Raw genomic sequence first — 23,395 nt, 5'->3', positions numbered from 1 at the left:
GATTAAGGGAAGACTAAGTAGTTAAAAAAAAAAGAAGTTAGTGCATTTCACCCATTTAAATGTTCACTGAGGAAAACTTAGAGAAAGTAATATGAAAGCTAAGTAAGGGGAAACCTGAGTAGGTTTAAAGGCAGAAAGGAGGGCTTCATTAGCTCTAACTAATTAAATAAAGCTCATGTTCTATAGTTGAGAGAGTCAGACTTAATAAGAATGTTTCAGACCCATGTTAGGCACTTTGGGAGTAAGGAGAGGGGTAACCTGATCTCTGTCACTAGGGAACATAGGAAACTACTCTCAAGCCACTTACTGTTTTTGGTATCACAGTCAGCCCCTATGCTCAGTGGTAGGTATTTAAAAGGTACTCAGAACGTGGTAACCAAAAAGGCAAAAAGCCCAAATGCAAAATGGTATTAAAAATATAAAATAGCAAAATGAATAAGTCAATAATTTACACTTGAAAACAATTTTAAATAAAATCCAAACCAAAAGTAGAAACCTTTAAAAATGTAACTGCTAGGGGCATGATATCCATGATGTGCAAAGTAATTTTTAAAAGCATAATATAGGTTTTATTTTGCTATAGCCACCGTAATTTAATAACAGGATTTCTTGGATAATTTTACCGAAGAAATAACTTCCTCCTCTAAAACATTCATAAAATTGATCATTTGGGTACCTAACAGTTCTGAAAAGTAAGTGTATTCATAATTCTTTAGTATGAAAAGCAACATTAAAAAAAGTGGAGCATCAAAATATTTTATTTCAAATCTATGTTATGCCTGATCTAATATGTAATTGGAAACATACATTCTAGAGGTTTCTGAATATCATTTTCCTTTCTTTACAAATTTTTATGAGCAACTTACTATATTTTAAATCTGTATCACTTTATTTGACATTTATTAAAGCTACATAAAAGCCATGCAGAATTTATTTACAATACTGTACATTAAATGATGTTTGAAGATTACATAAAAATTTCACACAACTATAACTAACATGGAAAGACATGTGAAACCCATTATTTAGGGGTTTTAAAAAATTTTAGGTACAGAATTCTGCAAAGATTATTTTGGTTTATTAAGTGTTATGCAAGCAATAGCTTGAAGTAAGACTGACAAAAACATGCAAATGAGTAGGATTTCAAAATGAAAAAATAAAAACATTTAGCTAAAAGCTAAAATAGCATATAGCTGAAATACTACCAAGTAGCAAAGGGAATTTATAAAACAGGAAAAAAAAAGGTTACTCTTTAAATGTCTTCACGAATAGGCCCACAGTAATTTTCTATAAAAACATTCAGAAATAAAGTTTCTCAAATTATGTTCATCACATAATTATATTCATCACGAATCATCAATTATGTTTTCAGTAGTGATTAGAGCTGTGAATTTTAAATAATTATTTATCCTGTAGGAGAAGTCTTAGTTTTCCCCTTTGGGGACCAGGAACAAAGAAAACCAATCAGTAAATTTAGATTCAAGTAAAAGATCCTGGTACAAATATCATGAACACAGAGTAGAGAGCTGTAATAACCTACAAGTCCACATACTCTTAGCTGTACTTTTAAAACAGAAGTGTAAACTTTAGGTTGTTCAATTTAAGATCTCCTATCCGGAAGTAAGTACCTCATCCTTCAGAGTTTGGAAAATGTCAATAGGTATTTCTTCTCCAGGTGCATCTCTCAGTTTTCATTGCTGTGGCTGAAGTACATTTAGATATTCAGACTGCCCCAACTGATAAGTTGTGTTCCTTCCACAATCAACGTACTGGTACCTCTCCTGGGATATCTGTTCTGAGTGTCCAAAGTAAGTTGTTGTTACAGTAACTCTAAAAACAAAATAAATGGGGAGAAACACTGAAGAGTTATATATAAAAAAGCTTTCTAAAGTGAGAACACTTTATATATCAAAATTCTCTCCAGGGAGAGATTATTTGATTAATGATAACTTAATATTGTGGACATGGGCCTTTTAGGGAATATTTCCCCAATAGACAACAGGAATGCTGGCTGAGAAAGCCCTATCCAAAAATAATTATATACAAAAATGTAATTTTTCAAAACACCTATCTTTAATTAAAAATAAATTTAGTTCAGTGTACTTTTAAAAATAATCACACAGTTCTCTCATCAGAGGAAAAGGTTAATCAAATGTTAGCTAATGGCCCAAATACCCAACCTATAACCTACAGTGTTTTCATGGCTTAGGATAACACCCGATTTGCAAACCAATAACATTCCTGGTCTTCACTACTGTTACTGCCGACCACAGGCAGCAAGGAATTCGGTGTTGAGCTCATCCTTCTCTCTATCCCAATTTCTACCATTTTCCCAAGTTCTTGCAAGGTTCAGATTCACTATTTAGCAGCTGTGTGATCCTTCACTACTCCTCTGAGCTCCCATTTCCTCATGTGTAAAGTGGGATACTATTTACTTCACCTCATTGCATTCCTGTAAGGCTTAAAACCCAAATCAGACAGCATTTATAAAATGTGTATACTCTAAGCCAATGTTATACATACAAAGTTTTTAAACAAAGAATCTCTCAAAAAAAAAATTCGTACTTACTGCATCATGAGTACAATGTTATGCACTTTGATGGATGTCAGTGTACAGAAATCACTGTTAAAGAAAAAACAATGTGAATAAATACAAACTGACATTATAAATTTAAAATATTTAATTACAGTTCCTCTTCCTATGTTAAAGCTACCAGAAATACTATTAAGAAGATATAATAAATAAGCATTTAATGGTTGAGCATTTTCTGTATCTCAAATGATGATTAATATTTTCATGGCTTCATACTACAGCAGTTGTAGAGTTGTCTACCTATTATTTTTACTTTTTCTTTACCTTTTGAAATTTTAGTAGCCAGTTTATTAGTTACTCAGAAATTCTATATCAAGCTGACATCAAAAGACGATAAAAATTTATCACTATTTTTTACTTAACAAGAGCTAATAATCATTTAGACCTAATTTAAAAGCTTTACAACTTCAAATCAGCAATAGAGTTCTAAACATCATTAGCATTTTTAGTCCTCCTATACTAAATCAGAAACAAATACTAGAATATGTGAGATTATGATTCTCATAACATAGTAAATAAAAAGTGCCATGGTGTATATGATTCTAATTCTGAAAATAAAATTATGTGTATACGTATATCTACATTAACATTATATATGTTGAAAGGGGAGAAGAGAAGAACAGAGATGATCAGAGGCCGGAAGGAATATTCCAAAATGTGGTCTTGTCACTTCTAAGATGATGGGAAATTAAACATATATATATATTCACACCTACACATACTTACTCTTTATAATTTAATGAGAGAAAATAATTAAAAATCAGAACTTACAACATATAACTCATTTCTTCTGCTATGATAGTAGGTACTGTATAATCAATCTGAAAGGCAAAAAATAAAAATAAATCAATACAGAACAGGATCAAAACATCAAGTATTTCAGATACATTTTGTAACTTCAAAGAGTTTGGAAATTTCTCCCTTTATGGGTTTGATTCTAGGACTTTTTCTTACACATGTATGGGATACAATTCAAAGTCTAGTTCTTCAAGAAATCCCCCATCTCCCTCAAGTTAATATGATACACAAACTTGAGACTTGTTTAACTCCTCCAAAGTATTTCATGAATGAAGCTTACCTGTTTCATATCCAGTGGACCAATATTGGTAATGTTGTTTAAGCGTGCCTTTCCAATAACTGTTTTTGAAAACTGAACTTGTGCAGTGATGTTTTCAACTTCGACAGAATAATAGTTATTGTTCGTTATATTTAGTGTGTTCTGAAAAAGAAAGGAGGCACAAAATGTACAAGTTATCTTAGAATAAGCATAATATGAATCAAAATTAATACAGAAGATGACTCTCCAGCTGTGGCTATGCTTAATTTATTAGGAGGAAGGAAAGTATCGCCAAAAATGTCAAGAACATTCAATGAACCAATTATATGGTTTTATGCATGAGTACTATGTTTTTTTGTTTTGTTTTGTTTTGTTTTGTGGCACACAGGCCTCTCACTGTTGTGGCCTCTCCTGTTGCGGAGCACAGGCTCCAGACGCGCAGGCTCAGGGGCCATGGCTCACAGGCCCAGCTGCTCCGCGGCATGTGGGATCTTCCCGGACCAAGGCACGAACCCGTGTCCCCTGCATCGGCAGGCGGAGTCTCAACCACTGCGCCACCAGGGAAGCCCATATGCATGAGTACTATGTATATAAAATGCCTACAATGAACACATACTTTTAAAAAGTAGGCCCAGAAAATGTATAGTACAAGAATACAGAAAAATGAATGTTAGAAAATGTATTTGTAGCCTTAGCAAAAATTCAATAAAAAATTCTAAAATTTCATCAAAAATTTTCTAAATGTACATCTTCACTGACTAAGCTACTTCCGATTCGATTAAATACAAAGACAACATTTTAAAATGTTAAACACAACTTTAAGTAAACTTTCTATTTAAAAAAACTGGTATTTTAACTACATGAGTAGAGATTTCTAGCAGGTCACTTTTGAGAAGAAATGGGATAGATTCAAAACTGGTTGGAAAGAAATGCAGTTGTATCATTTCTGTACTTAACAGCTGGGGCCAACTTTTGCAATTCTAACTTAAAACAATTGTTTCAAATTATTTTAGAAAAGAGTCAACAAAATAAAAAAGAAAAATGTTAGATCAAGAAATAACAGATAGGGCTTCCCTGATGGCGCAGCGGTTAAGAATCCACCTGCCAAGGCAGAGGACACGGGTTCAATCCCTGGCCCGGGAAGATCCCACATGCCACGGAGCAACTAAGCCCGTGCAACACAACTACTGAGCCTGCGCTCTAGAACCCGCATGCGACAACTACTGAAGCCCGAGTGCCTAGAGTCCGTGCTCTGCAACGAGAAGCCACCACAATGAGAAGCCCATACACCATAACGAAGAATAGCCCCTGCTTGCCGCAACTAGAGAAAGCCCGCGCACAGCAATGAGGACGCAACACAGCCAAAAAAAAAACCCCCACAAATTAATTTATAAAAAACAAATTTTTCTGAATTAAAAAAAAAAATTTTCAATCAGGTTGATTGAATCCATGGATGCAGAACTGGTGGATATGGAGGGCAGACTACATGTTAATAGTCAGGCCTGGATAGAAGGAAAGATATACATTATGGTATTTTTCAAATGTCTTATAATGATAATTAAACATTTTCATAATTAGAAAGACAATAAATATTACTAAAAAAGAGTAGTAGTAGTAATATATGCTACTCATTTTAAGAAACAAAAGTAGTATTATATAATTACATTTCTCAAAATACTGATAAAAACCTACAGAAATCTCACTTTTTTTTTTAACATCTTTATTGGAGTATAATTGCTTTACAGTGGTGTGTTAGTTTCTGCTTTATAACAAAGTGAATCAGTTATACATATACATATTTTCCCATATCTCTTCCCTCTTCGTCTCCCTCCCTCCCACCCTTCCTATCCCACCCCTCTAGGTGGTCACAAAGCACCAAGCTGATCTCCCTGTGCTATGCAGCTGCTTCCCCCTAGCTATCTATTTTACGTTTGGTAGTGTATATATGTCCATGCCACTCTCTCACTTTGTCACAGCTTACCCTTACCCCTCCCCATAACCTCAAGTCCATTCTCTAGTAGGTCTGTGTCTTTATTCCCGTCTTACCCCTAGGTTCTTCATGACATTTTTTTCCCCTTAGATTCCATATATATGTGTTAGCATACAGTATTTGTCTTTCTCTTTCTGACTTACTTCACTCTGTATGACAGACTCTAGGTCCATCCACCTCACTACAAATAACTCAATTTCGTTTCTTTTTATGGCTGAGTAATATTCCATTGTATATATGTGCCACATCTTCTTTATCCATTCATTCGATGATGGATACTTAGGTTGCTTCCATCTCCTGGCTATTGTAAATAGAGCTGCAATAAACATTTTGGTACATGACTGTTTTTGAATTATGGTTTTCTCAGGGTATATGCCCAGTAGTGGGATTGCTGGGTCATATGGTAGTTCTATTTGTAGTTTTTTAAGGAACCTCCATACTGTTCTCCATAGTGGCTGAACCAATTCACATTCCCACCAGCAGTGCAAGAGTGTTCCCTTTTCTCCACACCCTCTTAAGCATTTATTGTTTCTAGATTTTTTGATGATGGCTATTCTGACCATTGTGAGATGATATCTCATTGTAGTTTTGATTTGCATTTCTCTAATGATTAATGATGTTGAGCATTCTTTCATGTGTTTGTTGGCAATCTGTTCTTCTTTGGAGAAATGTCTGTTTAGGTCTTCTGCCCATTTTTGGATTGGGTTGTTTGTTTTTTTGTTATTGAGCTACATGAGCTGCTTGTAAATTTTGGAAATTAATCCTTTGTCAGTTGCTTGATTTGCAAATATTTTCTCCCATTTTGAGGGTTGTCTTTTGGTTTTGTTTATGGTTTCCTGTGCAAAAGCTTTTAAGTTTCATTAGGTCCCACTTGTTTATTTTTGTTTTTATTTCCATTTCTCTAGGAGGTGGGTCAAAAAGGATCTTGCTGGGATTTATGTCAGTGTTCTGCCTATGTTTTCCTCTAAGAGTTTGATAGTTTCTGGCCTTACATTTAGGTCTTTAATCCATTTTGAGCTTATTTTTGTGTATGGTGTTAAGGAGTGACCTAATCTCATTCTTTTACATGCACCTGTCCAGTTTTCCCAGCACTACTTATTGAAGAGGCTGTCCTTTCTCCACTGTACATTCCTGCCTCCTTTATCAAAGATAAGATGACCATATGTGCATGGGTTTATCTCTGGGCTTTCTATCCTGTTCCATTGATCTATCTTTCTGGTTTTGTGCCAGTACCATACTGTCTTGATTACTGTAGCTTTGTAGTATAGTCTGAAGTTAGGGAGCCTGATTCCTCCAGCTCCATTTTTTGTTCTCAAGATTGCTTTGGCTATTTGGGGTCTTTTGTGTTTCCATACAAATTGTGAAATTTTTTGTTCTAATTCTGTGAAAAATGCCAGTGGTAGTTTGATAGGGATTGCATTGAATCTGTAGATTGCTTTGGGTAGTAGGGTCATTTTCACAATGTTTATTCTTCCAATTCAAGAATATGGTATATGCATACAGGTCTTTTGTCTCCTTAGGTAGGTTTATTCCTAGATATTTTATTCTTTTTGTTGCAATGGTAAATGGGAGTGTTTTCTTAATTTCACTCTCAGATTTTTCATCATTTGTGTATAGGAATGCCAGAGATTTCTCTGCATTGATTTTGTATCCTACTACTTTACCAAATTCATTGACTAGCTCTAGTAGTTTTCTGGTAGCATCTTTAGGATTCTCTATGTATAGTATATCATGTCATCTGCAAACAGTGACAGCTTTACTTGTTCTTTTCCAATTTGGATTCCTTTTATTTCCTTTTCTTCTCTGATTGCTGTGGCTAAAACTTCCAAAACTATGTTGAATAAGAGTGGTGAGAGTGGGCAACCTTCTCTTGTTCCTGATCTAAGTGGATATGGTTTCAGTTTTTCACCATTGAGGTGATGTTGGCTGTGGGTTTGTCATATATGGCCTTTATTATGTTGAGGAAAGTTCCCTCTATACCTGCTCTCTGCAGGGTTTTTATCATAAATGGGTGTTGAATTTTGTTGAAGGCTTTCTCTGAATCTATTGAGATGATCATATGGTTTTTCTCCTTCAATTTGTTAATATGGTGTATCATGTTGATTGATTTGCAAGTATTGAAGAATCCTCGCATTCCTGGAATAAACCCCACTTAATGATGGTGTGATCCTTTTAATGTGCTGTTGGATTCTGTTTGCTAGTATTTTGTTGAGGATTTTTGCATCTATATTCATCAGTGATACTGGCCTGTAGTTTTCTTGCTTTGTGACATCCTTGTCTGGTTTTGGTATCAGGGTGATGGTGGCCTCATAGAATGAGTTTGGGAGTTTTCCTCCCTCTGCAATATTTTGGAAGAGTTTGAGAAGGATAAGTGTTAGGTCTTCTCTAAATGTTTGACAGAATTCGCCTGTGAAGCCATCCGGTCCTGGACTTTTGTTTGTTGGAAGATTTTTAATCACATTTTCAATTTCAGTGCTTGTGATTGGTCTGTTCATATTTTCTATTTCTTCCTGATTCAGTCTTGGCAGGTTGTGCATTTCTAAGAATCTGTCCACTTCTTCCAGGTTGTCCATTTTATTGGCATAGAGTTGCTTGTAGTAATCTCTCATAATCTTTTGTATTTCTGCAGCATCAGTTGTTACTTCTCCTTTTTCATTTCTATTGAGTCTTCTCCCTTTTTCTCTTGAGGAGTCTTGCTAACGGTTTATCAATTTTGTTTATCTTCTCTAAGAACCAGCTTTTAGTTTTATTAATCTTTGCTATTGTTTCCTTCATATCTTTTTCATTTATTTCTGATGTGATCTTTATGATTTCTTTCCTTCTGCTAACTTTGGGGTCTTTTTGTTCTTCTTTCTCTAACTGCTTTAGGTGCAACGTTAGATTGTTTATTCAAGATGTTTCCTGTTTCTTAAGGTAGGATTGTATTGCTATAAACTTCCCTCTTAGAACTGCTTTTGCTGCATCCCATAGGTTTTGGGTCGTCGTGTCTCAACTGTCATTTGTTTCCAGGTATTTTTTGACTTCCTTTTCGATTTCTTCAGTGATCACTTCATTATTAAGTAGTGTATTGTTTAGCCTCCATGGGTTTGTAATTTTTACAGATCGTTCCCTGTAATTGGTATCTAGTCTCAGTGTTGTATCGGAAAAGATACTTGATACCATTTCAATTTTCTTAAATTTACCAAGGTTTGATTTGTGACCCAAGATATAATCTATCCTGGAAAATGTTCCATGAGCACTTGAGAAAAATGCTGTTGGTTTTGGATGCAATGTCCTATAAGTATCAATTAAGCCCATCTTGTTTAATGTATCATTTAAAGCTTGTGTTTCCTTATTTATTTTCATTTTGGATGATCTGTCCATTGGTGAAAGTGGGGTGTTAAAGTCCCCTACTATGAAAGTGTTACTGTCAATTTCCCCTTTTATGGCTGTTAGTATTTGCCTTATGTATTGAGGTGCTCCTATGTTGGGTGCATAAATATTTACAATTGTTGTATCTTCTTCTTGGATCGATCCCTTGATCATTATGTAGTGTCCTTCTTTGTCTCTTGTAATAGTCTTTATTTTAAAGTCTATTTTGTCTGATATGAGAATTGCTACTGCAGCTTTCATTTGATTTCCATTTGAATGGAATATCTTTTTCCATTCCCTCACTTTCAGTCTGTATGTGTCCCTAGGTCTGAAGTGGGTCTCTTGTAGACAGCATATATATGGGTCTTGTTTTTGTATCTATTCAGCCAGTCTGTGTCTTTTTGTGGGAGCATTTAATCCATTTACATTTAAGGTAATTATCGATATGTATGCTCCTATTCCCATTTTCTTAATTGTTTTGGGTTTGTTATTGTATGTCTTTTCCTTCTCTTGTGTTTCTTGCCTTGAGAAGTTCCTTTAGCATTTGTTGTAAAGCTGGTTTGGTGGTGCTGTATTCTCTTAGCTTTTCCTTGTCTGTAAAAGTTTTAATTTCTCCATGAAATCTGAATGAGATCCTTGCTGGGTAGAGTAATCTTGGTTTTAGGTTTTTCTCCTTCATCACTTTTAATACGTCCTGCCACTCCGTTCTGGCTTGCAGAAGTGGGGGTTAAAGGAGCCACCGATTTGGGAGCTCTGGCTCACTCAGGCCGGGGGGGAGGGAGCGGTATGGATGCGGGGCGAGCCTGCGGCGGCAGAGGCCAGCATGACGTTGCACCAGCCTGAAGCACGCTGTGCGTTCTCCCGGGGAAGTTGTCCCTGGATCCTGGGACCCTGGTAGTGGTGGGCTGCACAGGATCCTGGGAGGGGAGGTGTGGAGAGTGACCTGTGCTCGCACACAGGCTTCTTGGTGGCAGCAGCAGCGGCCTTAGCGTCTCATGCCCATCTCTGGGGTCCGCGCTGATAGCCGCGGGTCGCGCCTGTCTCTGGAGCTCCTTTAAGCAGCACTCTTAATCCCCTCTCTTTGCGAACCAGGAAACAAAGAGGGAAGAAAAAGTCTCCTGCCTCTTCGGCAGGTCCAGACTTTTTTCCCTGACTCCCTCCCGGCTAGCCGTGGTGCACTAACCCCTTCAGGCTGTGTTCACGCCACCAGTCCTGTCCCTGCAATCCGACGGAAGCCCGAGCCTCAGCTCCCAGCCCCCGCCCACCCCGGTGGGTGAGCAGGCAAGCCTCTTGGGCTGTTGAGTGCCGGTCGGCACCGATCCTCTGTGCGGGAATCTCTCCATTTTGCCCTCTGCACCCCTGTTGCTGTGCTCTCCTCTGCAGCTCCAAAGCTTTCCCCCTACGCCACCTGCAGTCTCCGCCCGCAAAGAGGCTTCCTACTGTGTGGAAACGTTTCCTCCTTCACAGCTCCTTCCCACTGGTGCAGGTCCCGTCCCTATTCTTTTGTCTCTGTTTATTCTTTTTTCTTTTGCCCTACCCAGGTACATGGGGAGTTTCTTGCCTTTTGGAAGGTCTGAGGTCTTCTGCCAGCGTTCAGTGGGTTTTCTGTAGGAGTTGTTCCATGTGTAGTTTTATTTCTGATGTATCTGGGGGGAGGAAGGTGATCTCCGTGTTTTACTCTTCCGCCATCTTCCCCCCGTGAGAAACCTCAGCTTTTTTCTCACTGTCATCCAGTTAAACCTAATGTTTATCTATATAATAAACCTATTTCCTATTTAATGTTCACACTTTCTCAATTTAGTCAAGTACTAGTACCCCTAAAAGTGGGAATTCCTGAATAATTATTTAAAATAAAGTAAGATATTTACATTTAAATATACTTTCTGGTATCTAAAAGGGCCCAGCACATAAATTTTATTACTTTTCATTATAAATTTACAGTTATTTAATACTAAAACAGACTCTGGAGGTTGGCCAAAAATATCCACCCAGTGTTTTAAACCCCACAGAAAAAGGGGAAATTTGTTCCTTTTTCCAAATGGCTGTTACAGTGGAAAAATACCCAACAATAATTCCCCAATGATAGGAAATGATTTACAATTAGTACTGTGTTACGTTTTATGCATATATATTTTTTCCATGTATATAGTTTTTTTTTTCGGCTGCGCAGTGCAGCTTGTGGGATTTTTTAAAAAAAATATTTATTTATTTAGGCTGTGCCAGGTCTTCGTTGCGGCACGTGGGATCTTTAGTTGCACCATGCAGGCTTCTTAGTGGCAGCATGTGGACTTCTTAGCTGTGGCATGCATGAGGGATCTAGTTCCCTGACCACGGATCAAACCTGGGCCCCTTCTGCATTAGGAGTTCAGAGTCTTACCCACTGGACCACCAGGGAAGTCCCAGCTTGTGGGATCTTAGTTCCCCAACCAGGGATGGAACCTGAGCCCTCAGTAGTGAAAGAGCAGAGTCCTAACCACTGGACTGCCAGAGAATTCCCAGGGTTTTAAAAATTTTTTTTTTTGTTTTTTTAAAGGTTGACAACGTTTGACGGTACGCCATGAGGATAAATGAATTCATGGGAGTTCTTTTTTTCCCTATAATTAAGTAGTAATTCTACTTTAACATACATTCCATTTCACTTCCTGTCCCTGTAAATCCCCCTCCTCCCAACCAGCACCACAGGCATCTCTACCTCAACCTCAAGCATACCAACCACCTCTTTGAGGAAAACCAACTGAAGTCCAATATCTCTCTTCCAAACAAATCACTGCCACACAGATGTACCTTAAAGCCTGAAACAACATATATATTCCTTTTTAATAATATGGTGGTTTGCAAACCATGCTTTTTTCAAATAAATGTTAACATGTAAAACAGGTACAAGACCTTCTCTGAGGTGTTTGTTTGTTTGCTTGTTTGTTTTCAAGTGTGGGAAGGCTGTAGAGTCCTAAAAACCACTGTCCTGAGAAACACAGGTTTTCACACATACTAATTTGCAAGAGAAATCATTCACTTGTTCTCTACCTTTTAAAACAAAGGAATGGTCTGTTAAAGATGGCAAAAATTGTGTTTCACAAAACACAAGGAAATGAAAATGTTACATGTATAACATGTATTGAACTAACTATGTTAACATCTGGCTAGAAGCTATTCAGAGTCAAATGCTGAAAAGTAAATAGATTGTAATTACTTTTTTCCCAGTAATTAATTGTTTTGTTTATTTTACCCTCCCAAAGGCATCTTCAAATGCTAAATGATTCTGAATACACAGAATTTGCCAATTTGCCATTTTCAGCAGAATCAGAAATGACAGAAAAGGTCAATATAGCAGACATACAGAAAGAAAACTGAGTAAGTGTTACCTTTAATGTTCTCTCAATAAGGACAAAGGTGCTGCTTAACATGATAAAAGAATGAAGTCAGGGCATCCCTGGTGGTGCAGTGGTTGAGAGTCCGCCTGCCGATGCAGGGGACACGGGTTCGTGTCCCGGTCCGGGAAGATCCCACATGCCGCAGAGCGGCTGGGCCCGTGAGCCACGGCTGCTGAGCCATGGCCGCTGAGCCTGCGTGTCCGGAGCCTGTGCTCCACAACGGGAGAGGCCACAACAGTGAGAGGCCCGCGTACCGCAAAAAAAAAAAAAAAAAAAAAGAATGAAGTCAAATATTTTTAATATAAATATGTACTTACCGTGATATTTAAATATATTGTACGCTTTGGAACATCGTAACTGACGTATGCCGATTTTACACCAATGTATTTCACGTCGATAGAGCGAGGGAAAAGGAAAAACACAGCCAGTCCAGAAAGAAGCAGACAGACAAACACAGAAGCCATCACATACAGTTTTCTGAAAAGGAAAATGGAATATTTAAATATACATGCATCAAAAATTACATAATGAAACATTTAGAGAAGACATTTTCATTTTGAATTTTTCCCCTTTTATACCAGCAGGAAAAGATGTATGATTTTTACCAACTTTTTACATTATAAAAGTATTGAACAGACTTAGTTTTGAATCTATTGAGTGTTAAAATGGTCTCCTTAAAAGACATATTTACCTTTTTGGAGACTAGGATTTCAGGCTTATTATAGATAGAACATTTACTGTGGTGATTCCCAAACCAGGCTGCTCATCAGAATCAAGCTGGGGAGCTTTATAAAAGTATAGATTTCAAGACTCCCTGATGAATTCACTGAAGCAGAATTTTCACATATGAGTTTTGGCATTATATGATTCCCTAAAGTGACTGCTCATCAGAACCACCTATGAAGCCCTTAAAAATGTAATGACATAACCATATGCCTTATCAGTCTCACTAAGACAGTCTGTTTTGAGTTTCCTCATCCGAAAGTATTTATGTACTCCTTTTTACTTATTTTTAAAATAAATTTATTTATTTATTTTTGGCTGCATTGGGTCTTCGTTGCTGCGCATGGGCTTTCTCTAGCTGCGGCGAGCAGGGGCTACTCTTCTTTGTGGTGCACAGGCTCCTCACTGCAGTGGCTTCTCTTGTTGTGGAGCACAGGCTTTAGGCGCATGGGCTTCAGTAGTTGCAGCATGCAGGCTCAGTAGTTGTGGCTCACGGGCTCTAGAGTGCAGGCTCAGTAGTTGTGGCGCATGGGCTTAGTTGCTCCACAGCATGTGGGATCTTCCCGGACCAGGGCTCCAACCCGTGTCTCCTGCATTGGCAGGAAGATTCTTAACCACTGTGCCACCAGGGAAGTCCCTGTACTCCTTTTTAAAAATATTGTTTACATTAATCATGTCTGCTTTGAAGATGCTGTTAAACTGTTTCTTTAAAATCAAGAAAGGGGATATTATTATGCAGAGATAAGACAAGGAAAAAAAAAAAACTCGTGTGACTTTGCTATTCATCTACCTCCCAGATGGAAATGTTTCTCTTCCATCTCTCACTCTTTATTTCCATAGATGAAAACTGCCTCTTATCTTTAGGTTTACCAACAAAACTAGAGTTTCAAGACACTGCAGTCGGCCCTCCAGTATTTGTGGGTTTCTAATCCCTGAATTCAACCAACCATGGATCAAAATTTCCCTCTACGGTTGGTTGAATCCACAGATTTGAAACCTCAGATGTGGAGGGTCGACTGTACTATGCCATTTTATATGAGGGACTTGAGCATCAGCAGATTTTGGTATATGCGAGGGCTCCTGGAAGCAATCTCCCCATGGACACTCAGGGACGAAAGAATTTCCCTGGTTTCTCCAATAAACAGCACTCTGTCAAAGCCCATAGCACCCTTCTTTTGGTTTCTTTTTCTGTCTTGCATGTCACTTAGTTTATCTTTTCCTTAGATTCTAGCCATCCAAAAAATTCTTGTTTTATCCTTTCCTCCATCCTCTCTTCCCTAAAGAGAGATCTGTACCTAAATGCCCTGATGGATCTCATCTTATCCCTCACAACAGTTATTTCAAGTACCTCTTGCAGATGTTTTATAAATGTTTCTGAGTATTTTAAGTTGTCCAAGTTAAAAAAAGAGAGCAAAATTGTTTATCAAAAAACAAAATAGGGCTTCCCTGGTGGCGCAGTTGTTGAGAGTCTGCCTGCCAATGCAGGGGACACAGGTTCGTGCCCCAGTCCGGGAAGATCCCACATACCACGGAGCGGCTGGGCCGGTGAGCCATGGCCGCTGAGCCTACGCGTCCGGAGCCTGTGCTCCGCAATGGGAGAGGCCACAACAGTGAGAGGCCCGCGTACCGCAAAATAAAATAAAATAAAATAAAACAAACAAAAATTCACTAAATCATTACTACTTGACCTGTACTGCTGTCTGGAGCAAAGAGAGAAGTTCCCACTCACTCACTCTGGACTTCCAACCTGAGTAGGGTGGTGATCACTACTGGATTACCTAATAGGTAGTTTAAACACACACTTATAGTGCCTATTATACACCAAAACAACTTAAAAAGGTATAAAAACAGTTTAAAAATCATGATAAAAATGTGAACATTGTTGGATTTTTTTACACTTTAGTGTTTTTATTTCTCATGGGCAGGTGAGCCCACCACACTCTGGTACCTAGTGCCTGTAAGTCAGCTCTAGGTGTGAATATATGAATCAGTATTCTAAATTACTTTGTGCCCAAAGCTTACAGCCATAACAAATATTACTAAACCTGGTGGGACAATAAAATAACATTCCACTTAGTATTTCATACCAAATTGAAAAATTGGCTAGTTCACTGATGAAGTACATAGATCTCCATTACAAAACTCATCAGTAGTAATTTTTCTTATGGCTCTAGGGACAGTAACAGAATCCTGCAAAGTATACAGTACTGATGAAGTTATGAAGGTTGTGTGGTTTATCTGGACTCAAGTTACAATTCTATATCTGCCATTTCATATTTGCAACATTTTAGGTAATTTACTCTTTTCCTCCATTTTAAAACCTGTAGGTTTGTTTTGAGGATTAAATGACATAACTAAAGTATGGAGACAAAAGCAATTAATAATTTCTTGACTACCCCATCACAACTCCAACTTATAAAGAACCACAGTTTTCCCAAAATATTATAATTTTACTACATATTGAGAGTTACTGTTTTTTATTACAAATTTGAAACTCCTAAAAATTCTTGAGGAGCTTCCTATAAGTTCTCAGATGTCTTAGCTTACTACAGGTGCCAGGATCTGGCCCTTGTTATTTTCTCTAGCCTCATCTGTACCACTTTCCCACAACACTGTTTACTTTAGCCATACATCTGAAGGCTGGACCACTCCTCTGGCCCTTTCAGGTGCTATTCCCTCTGCTTTAGGGTTAGGAAATTAACCCTAATTTCTTGCACATTCATAACTGTCTATATATTACATAATAAAGGGTCAGACTGACTGTTTATAAACTCCTGGGTTCATTTTTTTTCCATGATGACTTAGACATGCTGTTCTACTGCTTATGTGTTTAAAGCATTGTGGTCAAGAAGTAACACGCCAATCTGATTTTCTATCCCTTATAAATTAATCGATCCTTTGCTTGGATGCTCAAAGGGGCTTTTCAGTTTTCTGTTTTTACCTTTGAAGTCCAGTAATTTCACTAAGAAGGGTTGATTATTTCCAAAATTATGGTATGTCTTTTCTTTTTTTAAACTTTTTAAAAAAATATTTACTTATTTATTTGGCTGTGCCGGGTCTTAGTTGTGGCACGCAGGATCTTCTTGCCTCATGCGAGACCTAGCTCCCTGACCAGGGATCAAACCTGGGCCCCCTGCATGGGGGGCACAGAGACTTAGCCACTGGGCCACCAGGGAAGTCCTTGTCTTTTTTTTTTGAAGATGTTGGGGGTAGGAGTTTATTAATTAATTAATTAATTTTTGCTGTGTTGGGTCTTCGTTTCTGTGCGAGGGCTTTCTCTAGTTGTGGCAAGCGGGGGCCACTCTTCATCGTGGTGCACGTGCCTCACTGTCGCGGCCTTTCTTGTTACGGAGCACAGGCCCCAGACGCGCAGGCTCAGTAGTTGTGGCTCACGGGCCCAGTTGCTCCGCGGCATGTGGGGTCCTCCCAGACCAGGGCTCGAACCCGTGTCCCCTGCATTGGCAGGCAGACTCTCAACCACTGCGCCACCAGAGAAGCCCAAGTCCTCGTCTTTTCAATATGTAGATTCACGTATTGCTTTACTTCAGGGAAGTGATCTTGAATTAAACGTTTGCTATTTGTTCAGCTTGCCTCCTTTGATTTTCTTCAGGGACTCCAATTACATTTATGCTCAATTTCCTTGGCTTCTGTTCTACACCATTTCTCTCAAGTACTTTTCAAGAACTTACCACGATCAGGAATCCTTTTTTTATTTAATGACATAAAGTATATGACGGTATAACTTAACAACCTGATGGCATTTTTCCTTTGAATAGTTTCAATTAAAATATTTACTTATACATAATATAAAAAGCAAAAAATACAAAAAATCTGTCATTTTCTTATAGTCACTTACGTTCTTCTTGGCCTTAATCTCTGATCACTGTATGGAATTAATGCCACCAGTTGGTTTTCTTGTCCTAAAAGTAAAAGAATTAGATTTAGAAATTTATTAACAGGATTAATTAAAAATTTAGTGGTTCCTCATCAAAGTCTGGTTTGGAAAGACCAGAATACTACCTGGTTCTCATCTCATTCCTTTAGTAAACTGCTCTCAACATCTTCAAAAATTATCCAGTAGCAGCTGAGTTCCAAAGCAGATATTGTGTTTTTTCATACCTAGATTTCTAGCTAACAAAAATATTATAAAGAATGAGAAAGAGTAACTCTTTCTTCCACTGAGAAAAAATATCTAAAAAGTCCCAGCTTTCAGAAGATCTGAATTTACCAGGCCTTCCTTCACCCAGTTTTCTATTCCCCACAGTTTTCCATTAAGACTTCAATTTGATTATCTGAATGAGAGCAGAAGAAACATATTGTTACCGCTGTCCTGAAACCCCTATAACTGCAGAGGTTCCTACACTATCTCCCCTGAAAACCAAAACTGACACATATTAAGTCTCATGCTCCAAGAACCCCTACTTATACACAGTCTTCCGGGACTCTTTCAGGTCACACACCTCTCCACATTAAGTCACTTCAAAATTCAGTATTTCTTTCTTGGGTTGAGCATTATCCATATGCTTTAATGGATAAATGGACTTTTAAATGCCAATTTTCCAATCTTATCACAACTTGGCTCTTTGTATGAACTATCAAAGCACCGCAGTCAAGTTCTCTTTTAAAGCTTTCCATACTACTTTCATTACTCCTCCCTGCTCCCTCCACAAGTCCCCCCTCATCTACACTCCCCCTACCATACCCACATATAAATAATATATATAATATGTATGTGTGTGTGTGTGTGTGTGTGTGTGTGTGTACATATCCTATCTTGTTTGGTGGTATTCATCTGTCTAAACTGCAACTGGTTAAAACCAACCCTTTGGCGACTGTGCCTATATCCACACAGCTAAAAGGAGATAAAGAAACACAAACAACTATGCTCACTAGTCTCATTTAGATTACTAGCTCAAGTGGCCCTTAATAATGCCACCTATATTTCTCTAGTTCATCTCAATCTGGGGAATTCCCTGGTGTTCCAGTGGTTAGGACTCTGTACTTTCACTGCCGTAGGGCTGGATGCGATCCCTGGTCAGGGATCCCGCAAGCCGTGTGGCACAGCCCCCCAAAAAAAAGTGCATACTCTTAATCTGACTCTCCCAAACTACAATTTCATAACTTCCACTTTCTCTTCAAACCTCCAATATCTTCTCCCCTATCTTTACTCTTAGCTCATGATGTGGCAAAGAGAACTTCCACAGGCTACCGCCACATCTACCCACCCACCCACCCACCTGCCTCTGTGTCCATATACTCTACCTTCCCTTCTACTGCTGGGAGCAAATTGCCCATGCTTCTCTGGAGGAGCAGCCCTCTGCACTTGTGCACTAGATCTAATAATTGTCCTCTGTTGCCTGCATTATCAATGTTTTCTCTATGGAAAAATCTCATCAGCATACAAACATATTATTCATTCCATCTTTAAAAAATTCTTCTCCTGATGTATAGCCCCCTCTAGCTACCACCTCTCTTCTCTCCTTTTCCTCTGAAACAGCAAAACTCCTCAAAAAAGCTATTTTCTGACTCTAACTTTGCTCCTTCTATGCACTCCTGATCCTACTCTACACATGCTATACATTCTTCTGCAGACTACCCAAACTGCTCTTTTAAAGGTGGCCTCTAAGTCACCAAATCCCACGGCCAGTTCTCAGTCCTCACATTACTTGATCAGGTCTAACATAGTTGATCAATCTCTCCTCTACCAAGGAGTATATCTTCTTCATTTATCTTCTAAGACACCACAGACAAAGGGATTTCCTACTTCTACTCTAGCTGCTCTTTTTAGTGTCCTTTGCTAACTCTTTCTCATGTCACTGACCCAAAATGTTGCAATGCCCCAATGTTCAGTGCTAAAGTCTCTTCTGTTTTCTATGCACATTGACAACCTTGGTGCTGTCATCCAACTCACCTGAAGTATCATCTATACACTGATGACTCCAGCCTAGGCCTTGCATCTGAATTCCAGGCCCTTATTATAACTAACTTCCTATTGAACATATCCATTTAGATGTCAAATATGCATCTCCAAACTTACATATCCAAAACTGAGCTCCTGATCTCTCACCTGACACATACACTCAAACCTTCTTTCCTCCATTTTAATAAATGGCTACTCCATTCTTCCAGTTGCTCAGACAAAAAATACCTCTGAATTCTTCCTCAATCTTACTATCCACAATGTACATCCAGGCTGCTAAAAATGCCTACTAGCTATACCTCAAAAATATAGTATCCAGATTGCAAAAATGAGACTCCAGCCCTCTCCCTGCCCCCAGACTGGTGCATTAATACCTGTAACTACAATAATCCTTTTATTCTCAAATACCCACTACCTCTGCAAAGATAAAGCCTTATATTGTCATTTTGTCCTACCCTCGGGGTCTCTCCAGGGTCAAATATCAATTCAACCAAGCAGAAAATGAGAATAGTACAAGGTACTTTTACTATTGCTACTTATTGCCATTGCTACTGAAGTAGCCTACAAACAGCAGGTGGAGATTACTCCCTACTGACTTCCCCTATGACATGCCACAAACTGATTTTTTTTTCCTATATGGCTCATCTTCATATACCATCCCTCTTCATGTAGATCCTTTAAAAAATAACTAATTAGTGCATGACCAACTTATTATTATTCTTTAAATAACAAATCAGAAATATTAGGTCACCACATTACTTAAATTGCTCCTAACACTCAATATGGCAAGGTGACTGTGATATGACTTCTACTGATGCCAAACAGGACTAAAAGTTTACAGTCAAGAGATGCTGCATATCTGCTATAATTGCAGGTGGGAAAGAAAAGATACTGGAGGTAGAAGAATGGTTTTCATTATTGCTTTAGGACCCTAATTAAAATCTTTATGTTTGTTTCTTTGTGTCCTTTTGACTGAAGATAACTGATATGAAGTTTTAACTGTAATTCTAAGTCTTTTAAAACATAAAGGGTTGTGCTCAGACCCACAGATTTCATAGTATTTGTGCAAACACTTGGAATCATTCTTTAAAGAAAAAACAATGCAATAACACATACCCCTAGGAATTCTTCCTGTTCCTTGACAAGTGGGGCAAGTGACACTGTCTCTTCCTGTAAATTCCACATATGGAAACTGAGAGACATCTCCACTTCTTCCATCTTCATTATGTATTTCACTATTAACCAATCCAGTCCTTATATTTTCAGTGGATGTGACTCCATCATAAGCATCTTCTTTATTTGAATGCAAAGGCAAATGAGAAAAAGACTTTCCCATGTCTAAGAAAAAAAAACATCTTACAGTAAACTTCAGTCAAGATGTATACTCAAGAACATTATAGGATATTTATACTGATCAAATTAATTTAGAACAACCTTCAAGGGAGCGTTCAAATCACTATCTGGATTAGAATTATACTCAATCAAAATAATGTCTGAAACAAGGGAGCCATTTACTAGAGTCCAAAAGTGTTTTTCTAACAAAATATTATGAAATGATATATCAGAGTTATGATAAGAATGGGCTTTCAAACAACATTAAAATTTGACAAAAGTCTCCACTTTCTTAGAGTTCTCTGAAAAGAAACACATGGACTTCACTTTTCTTAGAATAAAACAAAAACACATTCTACCTTTAAATCAATTAGCACTGAAGGCAAAAGTGGCTTTGGGCAGATTACAACTAGGTATCACCAGGAAATATCAAAGTAGTATTTTTCAGCCTTTTAAAATTCATGCCCCTATGTGACAAATAAAATCCCCACTCTTTCTCATCCTCACATTTCTTGCTTTAAACATTTAAATACTTGCAACAAAAAACAGCTCAAAAAACCTCCAGATTTTTCTTTCATTCAACAATTGGTGGAGTTAAAATTATGAAATTAATATTCTAAAATATTGACTATAATTCACCAATACAAAGCAGCAAAATTTAGAACATTAATTTCAAAATTTTAGGATGACAGTATCAAAAATACAGGAGGGAAATTAAATATAAATTTAAAGACAAATAAAAATAAATAATTAGTACTAGTACCTATATCAAAATAACCTCTGTAGATACGTAATGCAGTAACACTGCAGTTTAAGCCACAATTTTAAGTATTAAAAAAACTTTAAAAGTCATATATTCTAATCAGTTGACATTCTGAGGACAAATTAACAAAGCGGGAAAGCTGAATTTAAAAATAATACATTCCTTCTCTTTCTAAATTTGACCATATATTTTTTATCAGTTCCTAAAAATAGATTATTAAAGACATTCATATAAAGAGACATATTTCTTTAAAAAATTCGAACTGATGTGAATAAGGAAAACTGACACTCAAAATAATTCAATTTATCTTATGCTATGAAGAAAAGTTTGCTTTTTAAAAGTGGCATGCCGTCCATGTGTTAGGGTCACCCAAACACACTGTAAACAGCAGGATAAAAAATTATACGACTCGTAGACAAACTTAAAACTTCAGAATGATGAATAAAGATGCTGATTTTTACTCTTTTTAAAAAACTTATATACACATTGCCCATTAAGTTAAAAAACGTGAATGATTTATGACTCCTAAAAATGCATTATTTTCTCTTGATTTTGCTCGAAGACATTATATGCAAGCCAAACCAATACTTGCCAGTCACAGGTGGTTCAGGGGTGAATTAACATCACTGTCCCCACACACTTTGACCTTGGGGCCTATGTGAAATATTAGATGAGCTGGGATCAATGGGCCTCAGTGGCACCCTTTTACGATCTCAGTTAACAGAGGTATAGGGTGCCTCCCACTGGAATGCCTTAAGAGGGGAAAAGACACGGAAGGCAAGAACAAGTGGCTCTCAGTCTGGGCCTGCTTTCTATACTTATGTAACAGTTGCCTTGATACAGTCGGCCTTGGACTGGTGTTTGTTTTATCAAGGCTAATGGACAAGTGCCAGACTTCGTCAGGTACTGGGCATCCCTGCCCTCCCTACTGGATTTTCCCCAGAGCACTGCTAAGTTTAACAACTTTTATTCTTGGAGACTCCTTAGTTTATAATAAAGAGGTGCTAGGCCCCTGTGCTCAATATTTTTATCAAAATCCCTTAATTTACTTAAAACCAATCCGAACTTTAGACTCCTTACGAAAAAAGGAAAAAAAAGTACATGACTCCACCCAATTTAAATGGGTCGTGATCTTCCGAACGAAGTCGGCGCCTTTCATAAGCTACATCAACAAAACGCAGGATACAGCCTGCCTACTTTGGAAAGGTTAAAGATAAAATACAGGCAGTCGGGCAAGAAAACTCAAAAAGAGGAAAACCAGGGGCCACCTGGCCACTCAAGGTGTGGGGACCTGGAATCTCTCCCGTGCGCCCGGCTACAGCCGAAGTCCGGAGCCCCTAGACAGGAAGCTGGGCCCGGATAAGAGGTGATGACACACCTCCATAACCCAGCCCAGAGCGCCTCCCCGGTCTCCGCGCGTGTCCAGCGGCCCCGTAGCCTCCCCTCCTCCACCTCCTCATCCGGCTCGGCTCTTCCCAGGGTGCCCGCTCGGCCCCGCTCCCTAAGAGGACCTGGAGGCTGCGCGTCCCGGGTCGCTCACCGGCATGCGGGGTGCTACGCAGTCCCGAGTTGCTCCGGCGCGGACAGGCCCGAAGACAGGGTCACGGAGTCCTTAGTCCCGGTGCTGGGGCTAGAGCAACGGGCCTGCAGCGACGGGTCGCCGCTGGGTCCGGGTGGGGGAGGGGCGGCACAATAACCACAACAGCTGAGGCCCCTCTCTGCTGCAACCTGCGCCCGAGCCTGCGCAGAGCGCTCCCGGAGAGGAGGAGGTGTGGCCCGGAAGCGTGCACCACGCATGCGTTCTTCCTTCGTCTTCCTAAAGCTCTGAAGGGAGCTACCTAAGGTGCGTCTGTGCTTGTACGCTCTCCGTTTTGTTACCTTGGTCTCCCAAGACTTAGAGGTGAAATTTGGCTGCACTATCACTGGAAGATTTGAAAATACTAGTCCCACCTCCGTTTTTCCCTGTCCGGCTATTTCCCTTTGCAGAGGGGAAAGACGTGTACTGCCTGCCTCAGCCCTGAGCTGAGCAGCCTCTTCGTCCACGCCCTTCAAGTGGTCCTGACACTCGCGACGCTGGGAAGTGAGATAAACTGGTTGGTAGACACATGTCTGGTAGCCGAAAAGTCACATATATTTTAACTTAGAACCTCTTTATTACTAGAAGGAAACAGCCGCGGTTTTGTTTTGATTGTTTTTGTTTTTGCACGTGGTGTCACCCTCCTCCCCCCAGTGCTTAGGGAGATCCTCGCTCAAATCCCAGTGTTTCAGCTCATCGCTGTAGACTTGGGGCTACTC

The 23,395-nt window shown here is 38.8% G+C and overlaps 1 protein-coding gene across 1 annotated transcript; it reads right to left on the bottom strand.

Moving 5' to 3' along the window:
* Window positions 1-736: 736 nt before the first annotated feature.
* Window positions 737-22,839, bottom strand: TMEM106B (transmembrane protein 106B). Its single transcript, XM_027102547.1, has 8 exons — window positions 22,641-22,839; window positions 20,122-20,343; window positions 16,942-17,005; window positions 12,680-12,839; window positions 3,672-3,812; window positions 3,365-3,414; window positions 2,570-2,623; window positions 737-1,830 (listed from the first exon to the last, which is right to left on the bottom strand). Exons 2-8 carry the CDS (start codon window positions 20,339-20,341, stop codon window positions 1,692-1,694), a joined length of 828 nt encoding a protein of 275 aa, XP_026958348.1. The 5' UTR covers window positions 20,342-20,343; window positions 22,641-22,839; the 3' UTR covers window positions 737-1,691.
* Window positions 22,840-23,395: the final 556 nt, after the last annotated feature.

This window comes from Aethalodelphis obliquidens, unplaced genomic scaffold, assembly GCF_003676395.1.
Source record: "Aethalodelphis obliquidens isolate GAN/ISIS:26980383/991018 unplaced genomic scaffold, ASM367639v1 scaffold5, whole genome shotgun sequence".
In the NCBI taxonomy this organism is placed as follows: domain Eukaryota; kingdom Metazoa; phylum Chordata; class Mammalia; order Artiodactyla; family Delphinidae; genus Aethalodelphis; species Aethalodelphis obliquidens.
The sequence above is the reverse complement of the archived record's forward strand: the minus strand, read 5'-3'. Positions and strand labels throughout refer to the sequence as shown.

Coding starts and splice junctions, on each gene's coding strand:
- TMEM106B (XM_027102547.1), bottom strand. CDS start 20,341: ATGGGAAAGTCTTTTTCTCATTTGCCTTTGCATTCAAATAAAGAAGAT. Junction 3,813..12,679: donor CAATATATTTAAATATCACG/GTAAGTACATAT, acceptor TTTCTTTTTCAG/AACACACTAAATATAACGAA. Junction 3,415..3,671: donor GTCCACTGGATATGAAACAG/GTAAGCTTCATT, acceptor TTTGCCTTTCAG/ATTGATTATACAGTACCTAC.